Below are 17758 nucleotides of genomic sequence, written 5' to 3' on the forward strand. Positions count from 1 at the left end.
AGGCTAAAATTATCTTTGAAAAGTAACCAAGTCTAAAATACCATTTTGAAAACTGAGGGTTGTAACCCAATATGAGATCATGAAAGCAATTTAGTGTATCATAAATCAGCATTTAAAAAATCAAATAGAAACAATTAGAGAATATAGAATATATTATAAGTAGTAAGAATAAGTATTGTTTCATGAGAAAATATTTTTAATCAAATATATTGCACATACACACATATACAGATGCATGCAAACACATAAAACACACACATCTGTCTGTGTAATGAGGTCATAATTTGTATGTATTTTTTACTGTTAACTGAAAATATCTAAGGTATGTATCTATTGTTAAGAGCAGATATTTATTTTTCTTTGTAAATCAAGAAGCTTTATCTACTTTTTGTAATCTAATTTATCCAATTAGAGTTGGGTTCAGAGATCCTTCCCAGAACAATCATAGTAAAAGAAAAATGCTAATAAACTTGACCTTTATATTTCTCATTTACAACCTTAGATCATACCCAATAGACTTTTCTCAGTCGAAATACTCTTTCCACTGCAAATGCCTTCCTTTCAGTCTCCTCTTCCTCATTCTACATTATATGGCTGCCCTCTCCTCTGTCTACATCGCTGGTTCCTCTTTATCCTCTTACCTCCTAATTGTCGAAATTACTTTTGTCCTTGAACACTGTAATTCCTTCTGTACATTTTTCCCTTGCTGAAAATCTATGCATTTGCATGGTTTCAAATAATATTTCTGTTTTGTCTCTGCCTTCTAGGTGCTTGTAACATAGTGAAAAGGACGTGTATATATGCTATGCCCTTTCACAGCTCTGTGCCTTTGCATAAACTACTTCCTCTGCCTAGGAAGAAATCCAGCCATAAATGAAAGATGAGAAGGAGAACACAGAGTTAAGATATTTGCTTCCCTTTTTTTCAAGATGAGGTGATCCCATTTATTTTTTTTATTTTTTTAAAATTTATTTATTTATTTATTTTTGGCCGCGTTGGGTCTTTGGTGCTGCACGCAGGCTTTCTCTAGTTGTGGCGAGCGGGGGTTACTCTTCACTGCAGTGACTTCTCTTGTTGCGGAGCACAGGCTCTAGGTGCGCAGGCTTCGGTAGTTGTGGCATGCGGGCTCAGTAGTTGTGGCTTGCGGGCTCTAGAGTGCAGGCTCAGTAGTTGCGGCACACGGGCTTAGTTGCTCCGCGCCGTGTGGGACCTTCCTGGACCAGGGCTCGAACCCATGTCCCCCTGCATTGGCAGGCGGATTCTTAACCACTGCACCACCAGGGAAGTCCCTGCTTCCTTATTTATTTATTTATTTTCTGTTTAAAGGGAGTGACTTGCTAAGGAAACTAAACCAGTGAAAAGGGAAGTTAGAGGAAAGTTATTTTCTTAGAGGAAATAATTTCTGGAACAAGGTCTCCAGGAGCTGAAATTCAGTCAGTAGTTATAGAATTTGCCATAGACTGAAGAGGTATATCTTTTCTACAAATATTGGAGGAAAATAAATAAGGGTAAGAATATCTATAGGTATTTGGGGGGAGGGGAGTGGCACAGATCTGCATAAGTATTACACACCAACAGGAATTGAAGGCCTTTATATTTATTTGTAAAGTAGAAGGTATAATGAACATGATGGGGAAGATGCTTGGGTCAGAGAATTCAAGAGAATGGCATAGGGTTTAGAAAAGCACTTCGGAATATGAAAAAGGGCACTGATCAGGATCCACAGGCAGCTTTGAGAACATAGTTAAGAATGCAACAATGAATTTACAGTGGTTCAAATTTGTTCTGCTGTGATTTTTTTTTCCCCAGCTGTCCTAAGCAGCCTGGGGGTAGGCATGAAGAAGGTAAAAGGCTGGATTGGTCCATGGTTGGAGTTTTGTCAGGCAGAGGCAATCAATACAAGGCAATGAGGGTAAAGGGATTAAAAGCTCAAGGACTGATGGAAATGAAAGTAATTCTGGGAGGGGCCTGGTCAAATGGAACAGAATGAGGTAGTCAAAAAATCTGAGTTCTATGAAATGAAAAAACAGATGTTAAAGGAGTAAGGGAGTAAACATATATAAAAAACAATTTAAAGGGTCAGACATAAATAAATAGAAGTTCTAATATTTTCTTTTCTTCTCAAGAGCTTCTTGTAGATGCTACTCTGGAGATCATGCCCTAGAGAGACAGATATGAGTGTTCCATACAACAGAAAGGCATAAAAGTGACATAATTAATAAGCTGCAACTGTGTCATTCAGCTCTGAGAGAAATGATAAAACCAAGTTTCTGACTCTTTAATGCTTTGGACTGCGCCACAGTGAAGCTCAAGGTATTGAGTCATAATGAGGTCCTGAAATCCTTGCAACTGCAAGAGAACTAGGCAATGACCATATAAGGCTCAAACAGTGAAGTACCAGATGCATTCCTACCTCAGCTAAAGAAAATATCCTTTAATTGCAATATAGTAAGAAAAGCCCCAATTTAAAAATGATCAGAAGTTTCAACAATGACATGGTAGAGTTCCTACTTCCTTAGCAGCAGAAATTGTCTCTTGTATATTGTACCAAACAACTACTTACCTGAATAAAATGTGTTGATTTTGGCAAGTTCTTTTTCACAGGTTTGGAAAAATTTTTCTTCAAACTTGGCAAAATACCTCTTTACTGTGTCCTCATCTGTAACTGAAAGCAGGGAAAACAATATTAAAATTTAGTGTCCAAAGGCCAACTAGGAAAACTAGGGAAATAAAAATTTAAATTACTACTTTCTTAGTCTTCGAATGACAACAATATATGTATTTCTTTGAAAAAAATGAACTGTGAACTATATTAAGAAAAGGCTAATCAAAGGTCTCTTCACAGGAACACAATTATTTTTTAATTGAATGAAGTTTTCTAAATCTCTACTATAATAAACTTATAGTGGTGGACAAAATATGTGTTCATAAGACTTCAGAAGACACTACTGCAGAGGTGATCAAGGCAGACTAGGTGCTGGGAGGTGAAGTGAGTAGGATTCAGCAGAGAGTAAATTAAGTATCTCAGGATTAAGTACTGCATTCACAAAATGCAACAGATAATGAAGACATAAATGTGTAATGTGTTTCTGGAAAAAATGAGTTGATTGTTCTAACTATATTAAATTGCTATCTACTCATTTTTACCTAAGCTGCACCAGACACAGAGAAAGAGATGTAGACTGATGGTTATAAATTAGATATTCCAAACCTTCAGTTGCTGGGGAGGAACATAAATGAGTTAAGTAAGTGGGTAATTGTACAAGTATGGTGATAAGCGGCAACTGACACATTCAGGATAAGTAGTGGTATGGATTCTGGTGAACTGGAGAGCACAAGTCCATCTAGCTAGTTGCTGCCCCAAGGTTGTCAGATCTTCCAATTTTTCAGTCAGAAGCCATAAATCTAGGTATTTTAAAAACACTGTGTGGGCCAATCAATATATGTCTTTGCAGGCAGGATCCACTTTGTGAGCTGTCATAGAGCATATTGATTTACTGAATCTCGTAGTATAGATACATATAGCTTCAGGAACCCCAAGCCTAAAAAGGGTATGTTTCTTGCCCAAGTGAGCTCTGACTAGACTCCAGATGCTAATCATAATTTAGAACTACCCTATTTCTGGATCTCTGGGGCACTCTAAGCTTGAAACGTCTAGAAAAAGTACAGGTTCTTTTACGACCCTCAGATGCTCCAAATCTTAGTGCAATCCTGGAAACCCTTAAATAATTCACCTGTCCAGTAATAAGAGAAACAGTATTTCCCTAAGTAATATGTAACACACACACACACAAACTCATAGTACCAGAGATATTTTAAAGAAAACAAAAGCTTAAAACGAAGTTTAAAAAAGCATGTTGAATCTATTCATTTAATTTGAATATACAAATGTAAAAAAAAAATAGCACTACTACTTCTCTATTTCTTATGCTTTAGAACTGAACAGCTAATGCAGGATTCTACTGATTGTGAAGTAAAGAAGGGACAGCTACTTTTAAGTACCTCATGTAAGCTTAGCAATTTAGGTACAATAAAGGCTATAATTGCCCAAGGCCAGTGAGAATTATTTTTCCAAACCATAAAGCAGGTCAAAGCTTTTTTTAAAGCTGACCTTGAGTTAAAGATGCTCCATGGTAACATATGCTGCTCTTGTTTTTTGGTGGCAGGGTGGGGCTGGGGGACCACGCTGTGTGGCTTGCAGGATCTTCGTTCCCAGACCAGGGATTGAACTCGGGCCCCCACAGGGAAAGCACTGAGTCCTAACAACTGGACAGCCAGGGAATTCTCCAGATGCTGCTCTTATAATACATCTGGTTATAGCTGATATAGAATAAGAGTAAATCTTACTCTACTTTACCTACTCTTTTTTTTAAATTTTAATTTTATTCTCTATTGTGTTGTTAGAGAAGAAAACCCCAAAGCAAAAAGTGGGCTTGGTCATATTTACTTTGTTTCCCTATTAACAGACAACTTTGATTACCATAAAATGATGGAAATAAAGAAAGTTGTCCCTCAAAGTGATTTAAATGTAGTTCCTGTTTAAAAAATAATTTTGCAGGGGAGGAATAAATTAGGAGTATGGGCTTAACAGATACACACTACTATATATAAAATAGATAAACAACAAAGATTTACTGTATAGCACAGGGAACTATATTCAATATCTTGTAATAACCTATAATGGAAAAGAATCTGAAAAACAATATATGTATATATAACTAAATTACTTTGCTGTATCCCTGAAAGTAACACAGTATTGTAAATCAACTATATACTTCAATTAAAAAAATAATTTTAACATATATGAATGTTTTTATATAGGTTGCATATTCAGCAACATCAACTATTCAAAATATTACTAAGAACCTAGAAACAACAAAAAATCTAAGCCTCTGAGAAACTAAAACGCATGCAATAAATTTTATGTATTAAAGCATGAACATTCTACCCACGAATCAATGTCATATGAATTCTTTATTTCCTCGATCTAGAGACTATTTTATCTAAAATACCAGCAGTCTGTTATCTAGTTTTCTAGTTCACATATAACTTAATAGCCACAAATCAGAAGAGGGTAGAGTAAGATTAGAGCAACACTAAGAAGTAATAGCAAATGGAGAGAGAAGAGGAAAAAAACTATAGATAAAAGTAGCAAGAATAGCTGTGTAAAATAAATTAAATGAAGGAAAATGTTCTTGTCATCTCAGATTTCAAAAGACACAGTAATCTACTGTAATTAGAAGTACACTATTGGTAAAGAAATTAGAAAAACACAACAAAAAGAAGAGAACAGAGAGTCCAGAAATAGATCTGCATAACACAGAAATTTAGATTCAGATAAAATGGTATCAAATCAGTAAAAATGGACTACATAGCAAGTAAGGTTGGGTGAATTGGCTACCCACTTAAATAAACTCCAAATGGAGTTAAAGAAACATTATAAAATACTACAAAAAAATTAAATAACTCTACATGAAGAAGGCCTTCCTACACAGTACACAAAACAGAGACGATAAAGAGAATGACTGACATTCTCACAAAATGAAAAATCTCCATTCCAAAAGATACCACAAGCAAAAAAAAAAAAAAAAGATACCACAAGCAAAGTTAAAAGATGAGCAACAGACAGGGAAAACATATCTGCAACATTTAAAATAAAGAATTCACATGCAAAATATATTTTACAAAACTCTTACAAATCAATATTAAAAAGATACTCCATAAGAAAAATGGGTAAACTAGAGCAATTTATAGAAAAATACACAGTGTACAAGTGAAAGGATGTTCAACATCCCAGATATCAGATAAATGCAACTTTAAAACAATGAAATATAATTTTTCTACCATTGGATTGGAAGCAATTTTAAAATAGTGGTATTATTTTGATAATAATGTAAGGTTTTTTTGTAAGATAATGTAAGGTTTTTTTTTCACCCCCTCCAGCAACAATGTAAGTTTTACAGAGACTAACTGTACTTTCTTATTGTAAAATAAAGAATATCAAAGTGACTACAATGTGTTACATGGGTGTTATGAACTGAATTGTGCTCTCCACCCAAATTATCCCAATATGACTGGATATGGAGATAGGACACTGAGGAGGTAATTAAGGTTAAATGAGGTCATAAGGGTGGGGCTTTATTCCAAAAGGACTCGTATCCTTATAAGAAGAGGAAGAGACATCAGAGATGTCCCTCTCCCTCCCTCCCCACCTCTCTCCCCTGCACGTGCACACTGAGTAAAGGCCAAGTGAGAAACAGCGAAAAGGCCCTCTGCAAGCCAGGAAGGGCCTTACCAGAAGAGCTGGAACCTTGATCTTGCATTTCAAGCCTCTAGAACTTTAAGAACATAAATTTCTGTTGTTTAAAGCCCCCAGTCTTTGATATTCTGTTATGGTAGCCCGTGCAGACTAATACAATGAATCTAACATGTCCTAATGTCAATTAGTCACAAAACTATTAACTCAATAATTAGTCACAAAAGACTAAACTCAGTTCAAAGAAAGCTGTTGTAAATAAGTGCAAATCTTAGCAAGATATATCAACAAATATAAGATTAGCATCAAGAGGAAAAAAAAGGAAGACAAAGGGGTGAAAAAAACCCCAGAATTGGCAAAGAATGACTCAGAGAGCACTGCTGTAAAGAACCCTTTGCTCTTAGTTAAATAAATATTAATTCATTCAGTTATACTAAAGAGAGAGAGAGAGGAGGGAGAGAGAGAATGAGTGAGAGATTTCTTTGTCATTTCTGTTATGGTCTTATCTTTACCTTGCATTTATGGATGACAGACAATTTCTTTCTCATCGACCACCCCCCAAATTACTAAGTTAATAGCAAATGACTCTAAGAGTACTAATCAAGGTAAAATATTCCTACTGCATAGCAACCACCATCAAGTGCTTTTTACAGCAATTTTCAGGAATATTTTTATTTTTTACCATGTCATCTTATTTTCACATGCAATCTCTCAAAAACCAATTCTTTAAAACCACTAGTAACTTCTTCAAATATCTTATATGTTCCATTCAAATTTTTATTACTATCAATACTTTCAAGTTTCTTAATTTCCAGATCTGTGAGAGACTGAAGGTAAGAATTATCTTTTTTATCTTTACAGATCCTATGCCCAACATAATGTCTGGTACACAGTATGTGCTCCATACATTACTTTTTTTAATTGTAAAAATGAAACATATTTGTTTCATAATAATTTTGAGAAAATTATGATTCTTTATTAAAGTTTAAAAAGACAAAACTCCAACAATTAAATATTTGTACACAAAAGAATGAAGTTGCACCCCTACCTCACATCATATACAAAAACTGTCTGAATGGATCAAAGATTTAAATATAAAATTGAAAAGTATTAAAACTCTCAAAGGAAAACAGGCATAAATCTTCATGTCCTTAGATGAGGCAATGGTTTCTTAGATAAAACACCTAAAGCATAAGTGATAAAAGAAAATATTGATTAAATTGGAATTCATCAAAATTAAAAACTTTTGTGTATAAAAGGGCACTATCAAGAAAGTGAAAGACAACCACAGAATGGGAGAAAATATGTGCAAACCATATGTCAGATAAGAATCTAATACCCAGAATATATAAAGAACTCTTGAACTCAACAATTAAAAGACAAAGAACCCAATTAAAAAATAGGCAAAGGATCTGAATAGATATTTCTCAAAAAAAGATATACAAATGACCAATAGCACATTTCAACATCATCAGTCATTGGGGAAATGCAAATCAAAACCAAAATGCCACTTCATACCCAGTAGGATGGCTATAATAAAAGACAATAATATGTGTTGGCAAGGGTGAAGAGAAATTGGAACCCTCATATACTGCTGGTAGGAATGTAAAATGGTGCAGGCACTCGGGAAAACAGTCTGGGAGTTCCTCATAAAATTAAATATAGAGCTACCATATGATCCAGCAATTCCGCTTCTAGGTATATACCCAAGAGAAGTGAAAACAAAAACTTATACATGAATGCCCATGGCAGCATTATTCATAATAGCCAAAAAGTGGAAACAATCCAAGTGTCTAGCAACTGATGAATGGATAAACAAAACATGGCATATCCATATAATAAAATATTATTCAGCCGTAAGATAGAATGTAGCAGTATTACATGCTACAGCATGGATGAACCTTGAAAATATTATGCAAAGGAAAAGAAGCTAGACACTAAAGACCACATATTATAAAATTCCACTTATATGGTATGTCCAGAACAGGCAAATCCATAAAGACAGAAAGTAGACTAGTGGTTGGCAGGGGCTGGGGGAAGGGGGGATGGGGAGTGATGAAAATGCCTTGGAATTAGATAGTGGTGATGGTTGTGCAACCTTGTGAATATATTAGAATATATTAGAAACCACTAAATTATATACTTTCGAAGGGTGAAATTTTATGGTATCTGAATTATATCTCAATAAAAATAATTTAACTCCAAGTTTAACCCTATAAAAGAAACACACTGATAAATTAAAGCATATTTATTTATTTATTCAACAAATAATTATTGTGCCTGTTAGATGACAGGCTCTGTGCTAAATGCTGGAGATATAATGATGAACAAGATAGATGTGGTTCCTGCCCTCACAGAGTTTGCATTCTAATGACTAAGGCAGAAAAAAATAATCCACACAAATAAACAAATAATTACAAACTGTAAAGTATTGTGAAGGCAACAAACAGGGTATTGAGATAGAAGGTAGGTATTGGGATGGAGGACTATCCTTTTTGGCAGGGTAAGAGATGGTCAGAAAAGACCTCTCCATAGGAGATGACATTTAATCTGAAACCTGAACCTGAAAGATAAGGAAGAGCAAGGGCAAAATGATTATCAACAGAAGGAACAGCACCTTAGGAAAGAAACTCGGGTGCCTGAGGACCTGAAAGCAGGTCACAATGGGACTGACAGCATGATGTGATAGGAAGTAAGGTTAGGGAAGTAGGCAAAGGCCTTTACATGCAGGAGGCCACGTTAAGGAGTTTGAATTTTATTCAAAGTGCAATGGAAAGTTTTGAAGAGTTTTAAAGGGGAGTCTGAAAAAGTAGAAGAAAAAGGTAGAATTAGTTTAGCTTTACTAAAAGATAATTTAAAATAGCATTTCCCAGGACATTACGTATGTAGATGAAGGAAAAGAAGGAGAAGAATTTCAAGGAATTCAAATAAGTTTGGGAAATATGAGTCTAGAGTTAAACTGATCCCTTTAATGTAGTAGTTCTCAACTGGGGATGATTTTGTCTCCTGGGGGTCATCTGGCAATGTCTGGAGGCATTTTTGGTTGTCAAAACTGAGAGGGTGTTACTGGAGTCTAGTGGATAGAGGCCATGGATGCTGCTAAACACCCTATAATGCTCAGTATATCATCTTCTCTCTCCCCTTTTCCTCAACAAAGAATTATCCAACCCAAAATGTCACCGCCACCAAAGTTGAGAAACTTTGCTTTAAGGCAAAAGAAGCTTTACTATGCTAACAAACATTGCTATTATTCTTCAAGAAGGAGAAGTAGTATACTGTTTCTAAAGTTATTTACAAGAACACAATCCTTCTTGGGGGTGGAGGGGGAATGGCTAGGGGAGGATGGGGAAGGGGGTGAAGAATATCTATTACAATTTCCAGTAATATGATTCTGTGGTTGAGAGGCACGAACTTGAATATTACCACCATCTCTTTGCATTTTTATTACACTCCATATGCAATAGTTTCTATGGCTTCTTAGTTTCTCAAAAACTACACATAAATGAAGACAGCTGATAAATAAAAATTAACATGTGACTAGGTTCCATCAAATATAGGAAGAACATTTAGCACTATTGGTTTCATGCTTTTAAGAAAAAAAAAAGGTGTTCTGAGTTCTTTTTTTAAAGTGTGATTTACAAATTAGGAATAAATAACTTGAAATTCTATTTTTTCCCAAATGCTACTTCATCAACAGATGGGTAAGTTACATAAAGCATATGGCAAAGAAGACTTCAAACATTAAAATGTTACTCTAAAATCATTGGTGAAGTAGAAATAGAACTAATCGGGCATCATTCATTCAACAAGCATTAAGTTCCCCGCATGCACCAGGCAATGAGGCAGGTGCTAGGGATATAATGATAAGCAAAATACACATAAACTCTGCCCTCACTTTACCCAAGGAAACAGACTTTAATCAAATACTCACACAAATATACAAAGTGTAATATGGGTTTTGAAGAAAAAAGTAAAGATGAGAAAAAAACAGCAGTGGGACCAATCTAGTCTGCAAGGACTGGGGGAGGGGCAGTGTGGGAGTCTCTGAAAGTGTCATTTGAGATGAAATCTGACAGATAAGTAAGCATTCGCTAGAGCAGTAGAAGCACTCCAAGCAGCAGGAACAGCATATAACATGATACTGTAAAAAGAAGTGAGCATGGTACCTTTGAGAAACTGAAGAGACCTGTGTGACTGGAATCCAGGGAGCAAAGGGGACAGTGGTGGCAGTTAAGGCTAGACAGGCAAGCAGGGGCCTGATCAGTCAGGCCTTGCAGAACAAAGGACTAGTCTTCCTCCTATGACCAATGAGACATCTTTGAAGGATTTTAAGCAGAGGAATAATTGTGATCAGATATGTTTTGTAAATGAGGTGATGTGGGGAGACTAATCAGATCTAGTACAGTAGGTATCAAATGGGAGATCATGATTGCCTGAACAAGGGTGAGGGCACTGGAGCCTGAGAAGAAGTACAGAAACTCAGTAGAGATACTGGAGATACAATCTATAGGTTTTACTGACAGATTGGATATGGTTCTCTTGCGTACTCCCTGTATTAGCTTGAGTAAGTGACTCTCTGGCTCTGTGTTTTCTCTTTGACAAATGAGGGCATTTCAATAGGAAATCTCTAAGTCATCCTCAAGTTCCAAATTTCATATTCTGCAATTAAAGCTGTTAATTTCTGCAAAATGATTCTGAATCCCACTAAGCTGAAGTGGTCCTAAACAAGATTTTCTGAGCTACCTTGACATTTCATCATATAAGATCTAACTAAATGTGCTCTTTAAATAGTCCTGGTAGAACAACAACAAAAAATTCTTTTAATTCACATTAGTGACATATAATTGAGATGAAATTAATCTCATTAGCACTAGCTTTGATATAATTGGAACTATTTATCACCCCCAATGAATGCTTACCTAATGTCTGCTAGTCAAAAAACACCAGTATATGAAATAGCAATAAATAATTCCAACAAGGGCATAATTCAGTGGTAAAGCAAAACTTTTTTGAAAAACTATCTTGAATATTTTAAAGTTATGATGAAAGATTTTGAACACATTTAAATAGTTATAAACAATGAAATTTCTGATGCATTATAATTATTTGCATTTTAAATTAATATGACATTGTTTTAAATATAGCTAATGGAATTTAAATGCCATAGCAATATGATAACTATCATCCATTCATTATCAAAAACATAAATAAGCTCTTCTTTAACATTTGGAAATTTTATATCATTTCGTTTTCTTCTTGAACTTGTATTTCCATTCTATTTAGATTACAAAATTTATTCTAATATATTTTTGGATTTGAAAGTCATTTATTGATTATCTTATTATAGTTCCTAGCCATTAAATGTATATAAATGAAAATTTAAATACAAAAACTTTCTGAACCATAAAGCTCAAATATTAAAATTTCTTCTGGATTGGGCTATTATTACTATTATTAGAACATACTACATCAATACAACATAAACATGTAATAAGCTTGGTAAACATTAGATATAAAAAGTAAAATGTTATTGGCAATTTGAAAATAAATTTCATCTTTAATTGGATAAAGCTTTTCTCCCAATTAGTTCACATATCCGTTGATAAATGTTACTTCATTGCTAGAAAGATAAATATTACATTATTTGCTAAAATGATGAATATTACATTATTTGCTAGAATATTAAGAATATTGTAGAGTGAGACAATTAAGAGGCATTGCTCTCCTTATTCTTCATCTTACAGATGTAAGTTCTGAGAAATCTTGTTCACATAAATAAGTAGACTGGAATAAATGTATGTTGTAGCAATGTCAATTCTTGAACTCCTTCCAAGTGTTTTCCAAAAACTGCACAGGGATCTATTATTAAAAATTAGTTTTAATAATATATAAGGTAACAAATAAGTCATTCTTCAATTTCAATGAAAACAATTTGAGTTCAAAAAGATTTGTTTCCCTGTTAATCACTCACTTTCTCAACATCTACACCATTTGAGTATTTCAGACTATTCCGTTGTTTGGGGGCCAGAGAGGCTATTCAGATTTAATAATAAACAAGCCTTTCTTTTATAAAATCAGAGAAAGACCATTTGAAAGGGAAATCCTGGACAACTGCCTGGCAATTACTAGGCAAATCAATTTCAGGAATTAGTATATATGGAAGATCTGGAAATGGATTCCCCTAAAAGACAATAAAAAATAACTTTTTTCCAGCACTGTTCCTTCATTTAACCAACATGACAAAATGCTAATTTGTATACAGATGATATTTTTAAGAGAATTATCTATTCTTTACTGAAGGACTTCCATTTGCTAATTCTGTTAGCCTAATTATTTCACATAACTAGAAAGTATATGCCATTATTTAAAGCCACTTTGTTAATCAAATCTATGGAGTTTAAATCTACCTTTAGCTGAATTATTACTAATCATAGTTTTTTCACTTCTGTAAAGCAACAGGTCATATATATTATTAAGACTGGGTTTACTATAAACAAACCAAATACAAGATATCTGATGATTGATGATTACCTGAGAAGTATTAGTTTAACTGAATTTTCAGTCTTCTTTTTTTTTTTGCAAAGATGAATACAAGAATGAACCATAAGAGTTATAACCACTCTGGTTACTTATTCCAAGAATAAAGCTTTCAAAGAACGACAGTTATGTAGCTATCTCATTTCTCTCTGAAGTGGCAGGCAGGTAGCTAAAGATAGAATGCATTTATAATGACATAACATCAATATTCTAGTCAGATATAAAAAGCTAGGCCACACAGCTTTCTAACAAAAAATTATTGAAAAATCAAGTATGTTGTACTCTTTGTTAATTTTTTAAGATCCGTAAACTACATCTTTGTTGAAAAACTTCCCTAATATTCCCAAATTTTATTCTGATTTCATAGCAACATATCAACTAAAAAAAATTAAATTCTTAGCTCCAATTAACTCAAGGCCAGAATTTTATATGCTTCCCATCTCCTCTATATTCTGAGACTGTTTAGTATTCTTCAAATTAGAACAGAAAAATAGCCACTGATAAAGAGTCTTCCAATGACTGATAGAAAATTTTTTAAAAATGCATCCCAGAATCACACTGAGAAAGATGAGATAACAAAGGAAAAGTCTATAAAGCAATTAAATTAAGGAAATAAACTGGCTACTAAAATCAAATTTTTAAAAAGCTTAGTGATTTTATATGTTTAAATAGAAGACTTGGTAATAGAAGGTGGTAAAGTTTCTATTTTCTTGAGGAGAAAAGAACATATTCAATTCAATTAAAGAAACATCCCTTAACTAATTTGTGATCCAAAAATCACTGTTTGGGCTCTTAATTACATATAGACAAATTTACCACCTAAACAACTAAAGCATACTTTATAGCTGCATCTGTCTTAGAAGAAAACATGGATTGAGGGTTCTAGTCCAAGACGGCAACATAGGCAACTCTTGAATTCACCTCCTCCCACAGACACACTGAATCTATAGCTACTCACAGAGCAATTTCCTCTGAAAGAAATCCAGAAACTAGTTGAGTGACTCTTACATACCAAGTGAAGGAGAAAATGCCCACATCGCCCACTTGAAATCGTTAGGAAAGGCTGAGACACACTCTTGCCATAAACCCCACCCCTGGTCAAGCACCAGACAATGGGGAGGGAACTCCCAACTCCAATTCCCAGCTTCACCCAGAGGAGAGAAGGGGTTGGACCCCACATCTAAGGGAGAAATAGAAAGCAATACAATAACAGTAGGGTACTTCAATAACGCACTTCCAACAATGCACAGGTCATCCAGACAACATCAAGAAGGAAACATTGGATTTGAACAAGTCAAACCAGACTCACAGAACATCCCATCCAACAGCAGCAGAATACAGGCATACCTCATTTTAGCTTTACTGCACTTTGCAGATAGTTCATTTTTACAGATTGAAAGTTTGTGGCAACCTTGCATTGAGCAAGTCTATTGGCGCCATTTTTCCAACAGCATTTGCTCACTTCATGTTTCTATGTCACATTTTGGTAATTCTCACAATATTTCAAACTTTTTCAGTATTATTATATTTGTTATGGTGATCTGTGATGTTTGATGTTACTGTTGTAATTGTTTTGGGGCACTATGAACCGCACCCATATAAGGCAGCAAATTTAAATGTTGTGTATCCGGTTTGCAGGGCAGAAACAGAGATACAGATGTAGAGAACAAACGTATGGACGCCAAGCGGGTAAAGTGGCGGGGGGTGGGGTGGTGGGATGAACTGGGAGATTGGGATTGACATGTATACACTAACATTTTATAAAGAAGAGAATACAGCAGCAATTCGTCCCTGTTCCAGGATGCTTGGAACAAATTAGACCAAGCAGACTGCAGTTGACTGAGCTTACTGAATGTTAGACGGTGAAAAGCACTGCTTTTTTCTGAACTTACTGAAATCTTTAGTCATAGAATTTTTATTCACACAGAGGGAAATAAAGTTCTTTTATTGGGCAATATTCTGAGAATCATTATGAACAATAACAGCTTAGAGCCTTAAGGACATTGAGAAATGGCTCTAGTTACTAAAGGAAGGAATCTGAAATGTCTAATAGGCTGGAATATATTCACTGAAATGAGAAGCCTTTAATTCTTGTAGCAAAGTTTATATGCGCTTCAGACTTACATTTAATATTTTCTGTTTAATTTTGATAAAGGGTAATGTGCATAAATCCTGCAGAGGTAAATACCTGATTATTATTTAATTGTGCAATATCCTCTTCATCTTTTGTCCTCAGAGTCACAAGGAATTGCACAAATATAATCTTGGTCATGTTTCCAATCTAAACTCAGGTGGCATTCCCCAAAAGAAGGTTGTAACAGAATTATAGGGCTTGAGGGTTTCATAAAGAAACATCAATTCTGACCATTTATTTTTGGCACATAGAATCCAGAAACAGACCTATGAATCTTCTATGAATGAAGCAGATCCTCCTAGAAAGCTATGAACAAAACATAATGTACAATCTCTAGTGTTTACGCAGTGCTCAAACTAAATAAAACTTCATAGGTAAACCTGAGTCTTAGGCCAAACCTCTACATACTCAGTTTAGATGAAAAAAAATTTTTTTAAGTTTCTTGTGATAAAAAATGCTTTTACATTCATCAACTCATTAAGAACACTGAGAAACAGGTTATTGTAGCAGTTAAAAGTTTGGGCTCAAGACCTAGGCTCTAATCCTAGCTCTGCCCCTTGTTAGCCTTGTGCCCACGTACAAATTTCCTAACTTCTTTAGGATTGTTTCCCCATTTTTAAACTGGGAATAAAAATATTACCTGCCCTGTGTTTGTAAATGTTAAGGGAGATAATATACACAATTTCCTTAGAACATAGAAACTATTAGAAACTATATAGAGCGTCATGACTCTTGGGCCACCATGTATAGGGGACAAATTTATTTGATAACAAATAAAACCTATATTAAACAGGGCTACAAATAAAACTTTTGTTAAAGTCTATCAGGAAATAAAAGTAGCCAATAAATTTGTAGATCATTGTTCATTCCTTCATTTTTTCACCCCAAAATAAGAAATAAAAGGCATAAGATATAAACATGTTAATTTGGGGATACAAAATGAAAACTTACTGGTAATTTTTACTTACATTTTTCCCCCTGAAATCACTTCCTCCCTCCAGAACAAATGTGTTCTTAGTTTTAAGCCACCAGCACTGTAAACCTATTTACCACAACTTATTTTCAGATAACAATTTCACTAAAGTTTTTTTTTTAACTGCTGGAAATACAACAACTCACTTCTGAGTGTAATTTCTTTAAAAAAAATTTTTAAAAGTGTATCTCATTTCCTTTAAGTTTACATCCCAAACCTGGACCAGAAGCACAAAAGTTTATCTCCTACTTAGAATTATATTTGACAACTAAACATACCCAACTAGTGCATGTTTATTACACACCAGGTTCAGTGTTCCTTTCCTTAATGATATCATAATATACTGTGTGTATCAGAAAAGTAATGTGATTTACCAAAACTATCTCATTCTTGCTAATTTAAATTTCAATCCTTCCCATCAGCACTGACCTGTACAGAAAAAACCCCACAATGACATATACTACTTCACATCTCTAGGATGGTGATAATCAAAAATTTGGAAAATAACAAGTGGCAAGGATATGAGAAATTGGAACCCTCATATGCTGCTGATGGGAATGTAGAATGTTACAGCTGCTTAAACACAGAGTTACCTTATGACCCAGAAATATTCCACATCTAGGCATATATGCAAGAGAACTGAAAACTTAAAGGCATACAAAAATTTGTATGCAAATGTTCATAGCAGCATTATTTATAATGGTCAAAAGGTGGAAGCAACCCAAATGTCCATCAACTGATAGAATATTATTTGGCAATTAAAAGGAATGAAGTATTGATACATGCTACAACATGGATGAAGTAGGAAAACGTTTTGCTAAGTGAAAGAAGCTAGTCACAAAAGACCACATAGTGTATGACTGCATTTATATTAAATGTCCAGAACGGGCAAATCCAGAGACAGAAAGCAGATTAGTGTTATCTAGGATTGACAGAGATGAAGAGGAGGGAAGAGTGACTGCTAATGGTACAGGGATTTGGGGGGAGTGATGAAAATGTTCCAAAATTGACTATGGTGCTGGCTGTACAACTCTGTGAATATACTAAAAAAAACAAACAAATAGAAAAATGATTTATTTCCCTGAACCATCTGAGAATAAGTTTCAAAATGATGATATCATCCTCAAATAATTTAGAATGTATTTCTATTAACAATACCATTTCCTGCATAACCACAATGTAAACAACAAAATCAGAAAGTTAATACTGATACATACTACCATTTAATCCTCAGATCCTATTCAAGTTTCTCCAAAGATCCAGTCCAGAATTACATTTAGTTGCCATGTCTCTTAAGATTCCTTTGATCTGAAACAACTCTTCAGTCTTTCCTGGACTTCAATGACCTTTACACTTTAGAAGATTGCAGGCAGTTATTTTATAAAATGTCTCTCAATTTGGGTTTATCTGGTAATTCCTCATGATTAGAGTCAAGTTATGCATCTTCAGCAGGAACCTCACAGAACTGATGCTGTATTCTTCTTATTGCATTTGATCAGATAGCACATGACTTAGGTTTGTCCAATTACGGGTAATGTTGATTACTTAAGGTGGTGCCTTAAGTGGTAGGCTTCTCCATTGTAAATGAATTCTTTTTCCCCTTTGTAATTAATAAGCATTTTGTGAAGCATGTACTTTGAGACTATATTAATATCCTATTCCTAATCAAAATTTAAATTTACTGATTTATTTTCATTTTCCCCCTTTGTAATCAATAAGTATTTTATAGAGTGGTAGTTTGAGACCGTGTAAATATCCTATTCTTCATCAGAATCAAATGTATTCAATCTAAAATTTATATCAGTATGCACTTATGGATCTCTATTTGTTACTATCGTTATTCACTTTGACGCCTAAA

The 17758-nt window shown here is 34.4% G+C and overlaps 1 protein-coding gene across 1 annotated transcript in view; it reads right to left on the reverse strand.

Moving 5' to 3' along the window:
• The window catches only part of XPR1 (xenotropic and polytropic retrovirus receptor 1), a 205353-nt gene that overhangs the window by 74964 nt on the left and 112631 nt on the right, over positions 1-17758 (reverse strand). Inside the window, exon 3 of the mRNA XM_061185655.1 lies at positions 2564-2665. Coding sequence (XP_061041638.1) covers positions 2564-2665 — 102 coding nt within the window. The remainder of the gene's footprint in view (positions 1-2563; positions 2666-17758) is intronic.

This window comes from Eubalaena glacialis, chromosome 3 (assembly GCF_028564815.1).
Source record: "Eubalaena glacialis isolate mEubGla1 chromosome 3, mEubGla1.1.hap2.+ XY, whole genome shotgun sequence".
NCBI classification, from domain to species: domain Eukaryota; kingdom Metazoa; phylum Chordata; class Mammalia; order Artiodactyla; family Balaenidae; genus Eubalaena; species Eubalaena glacialis.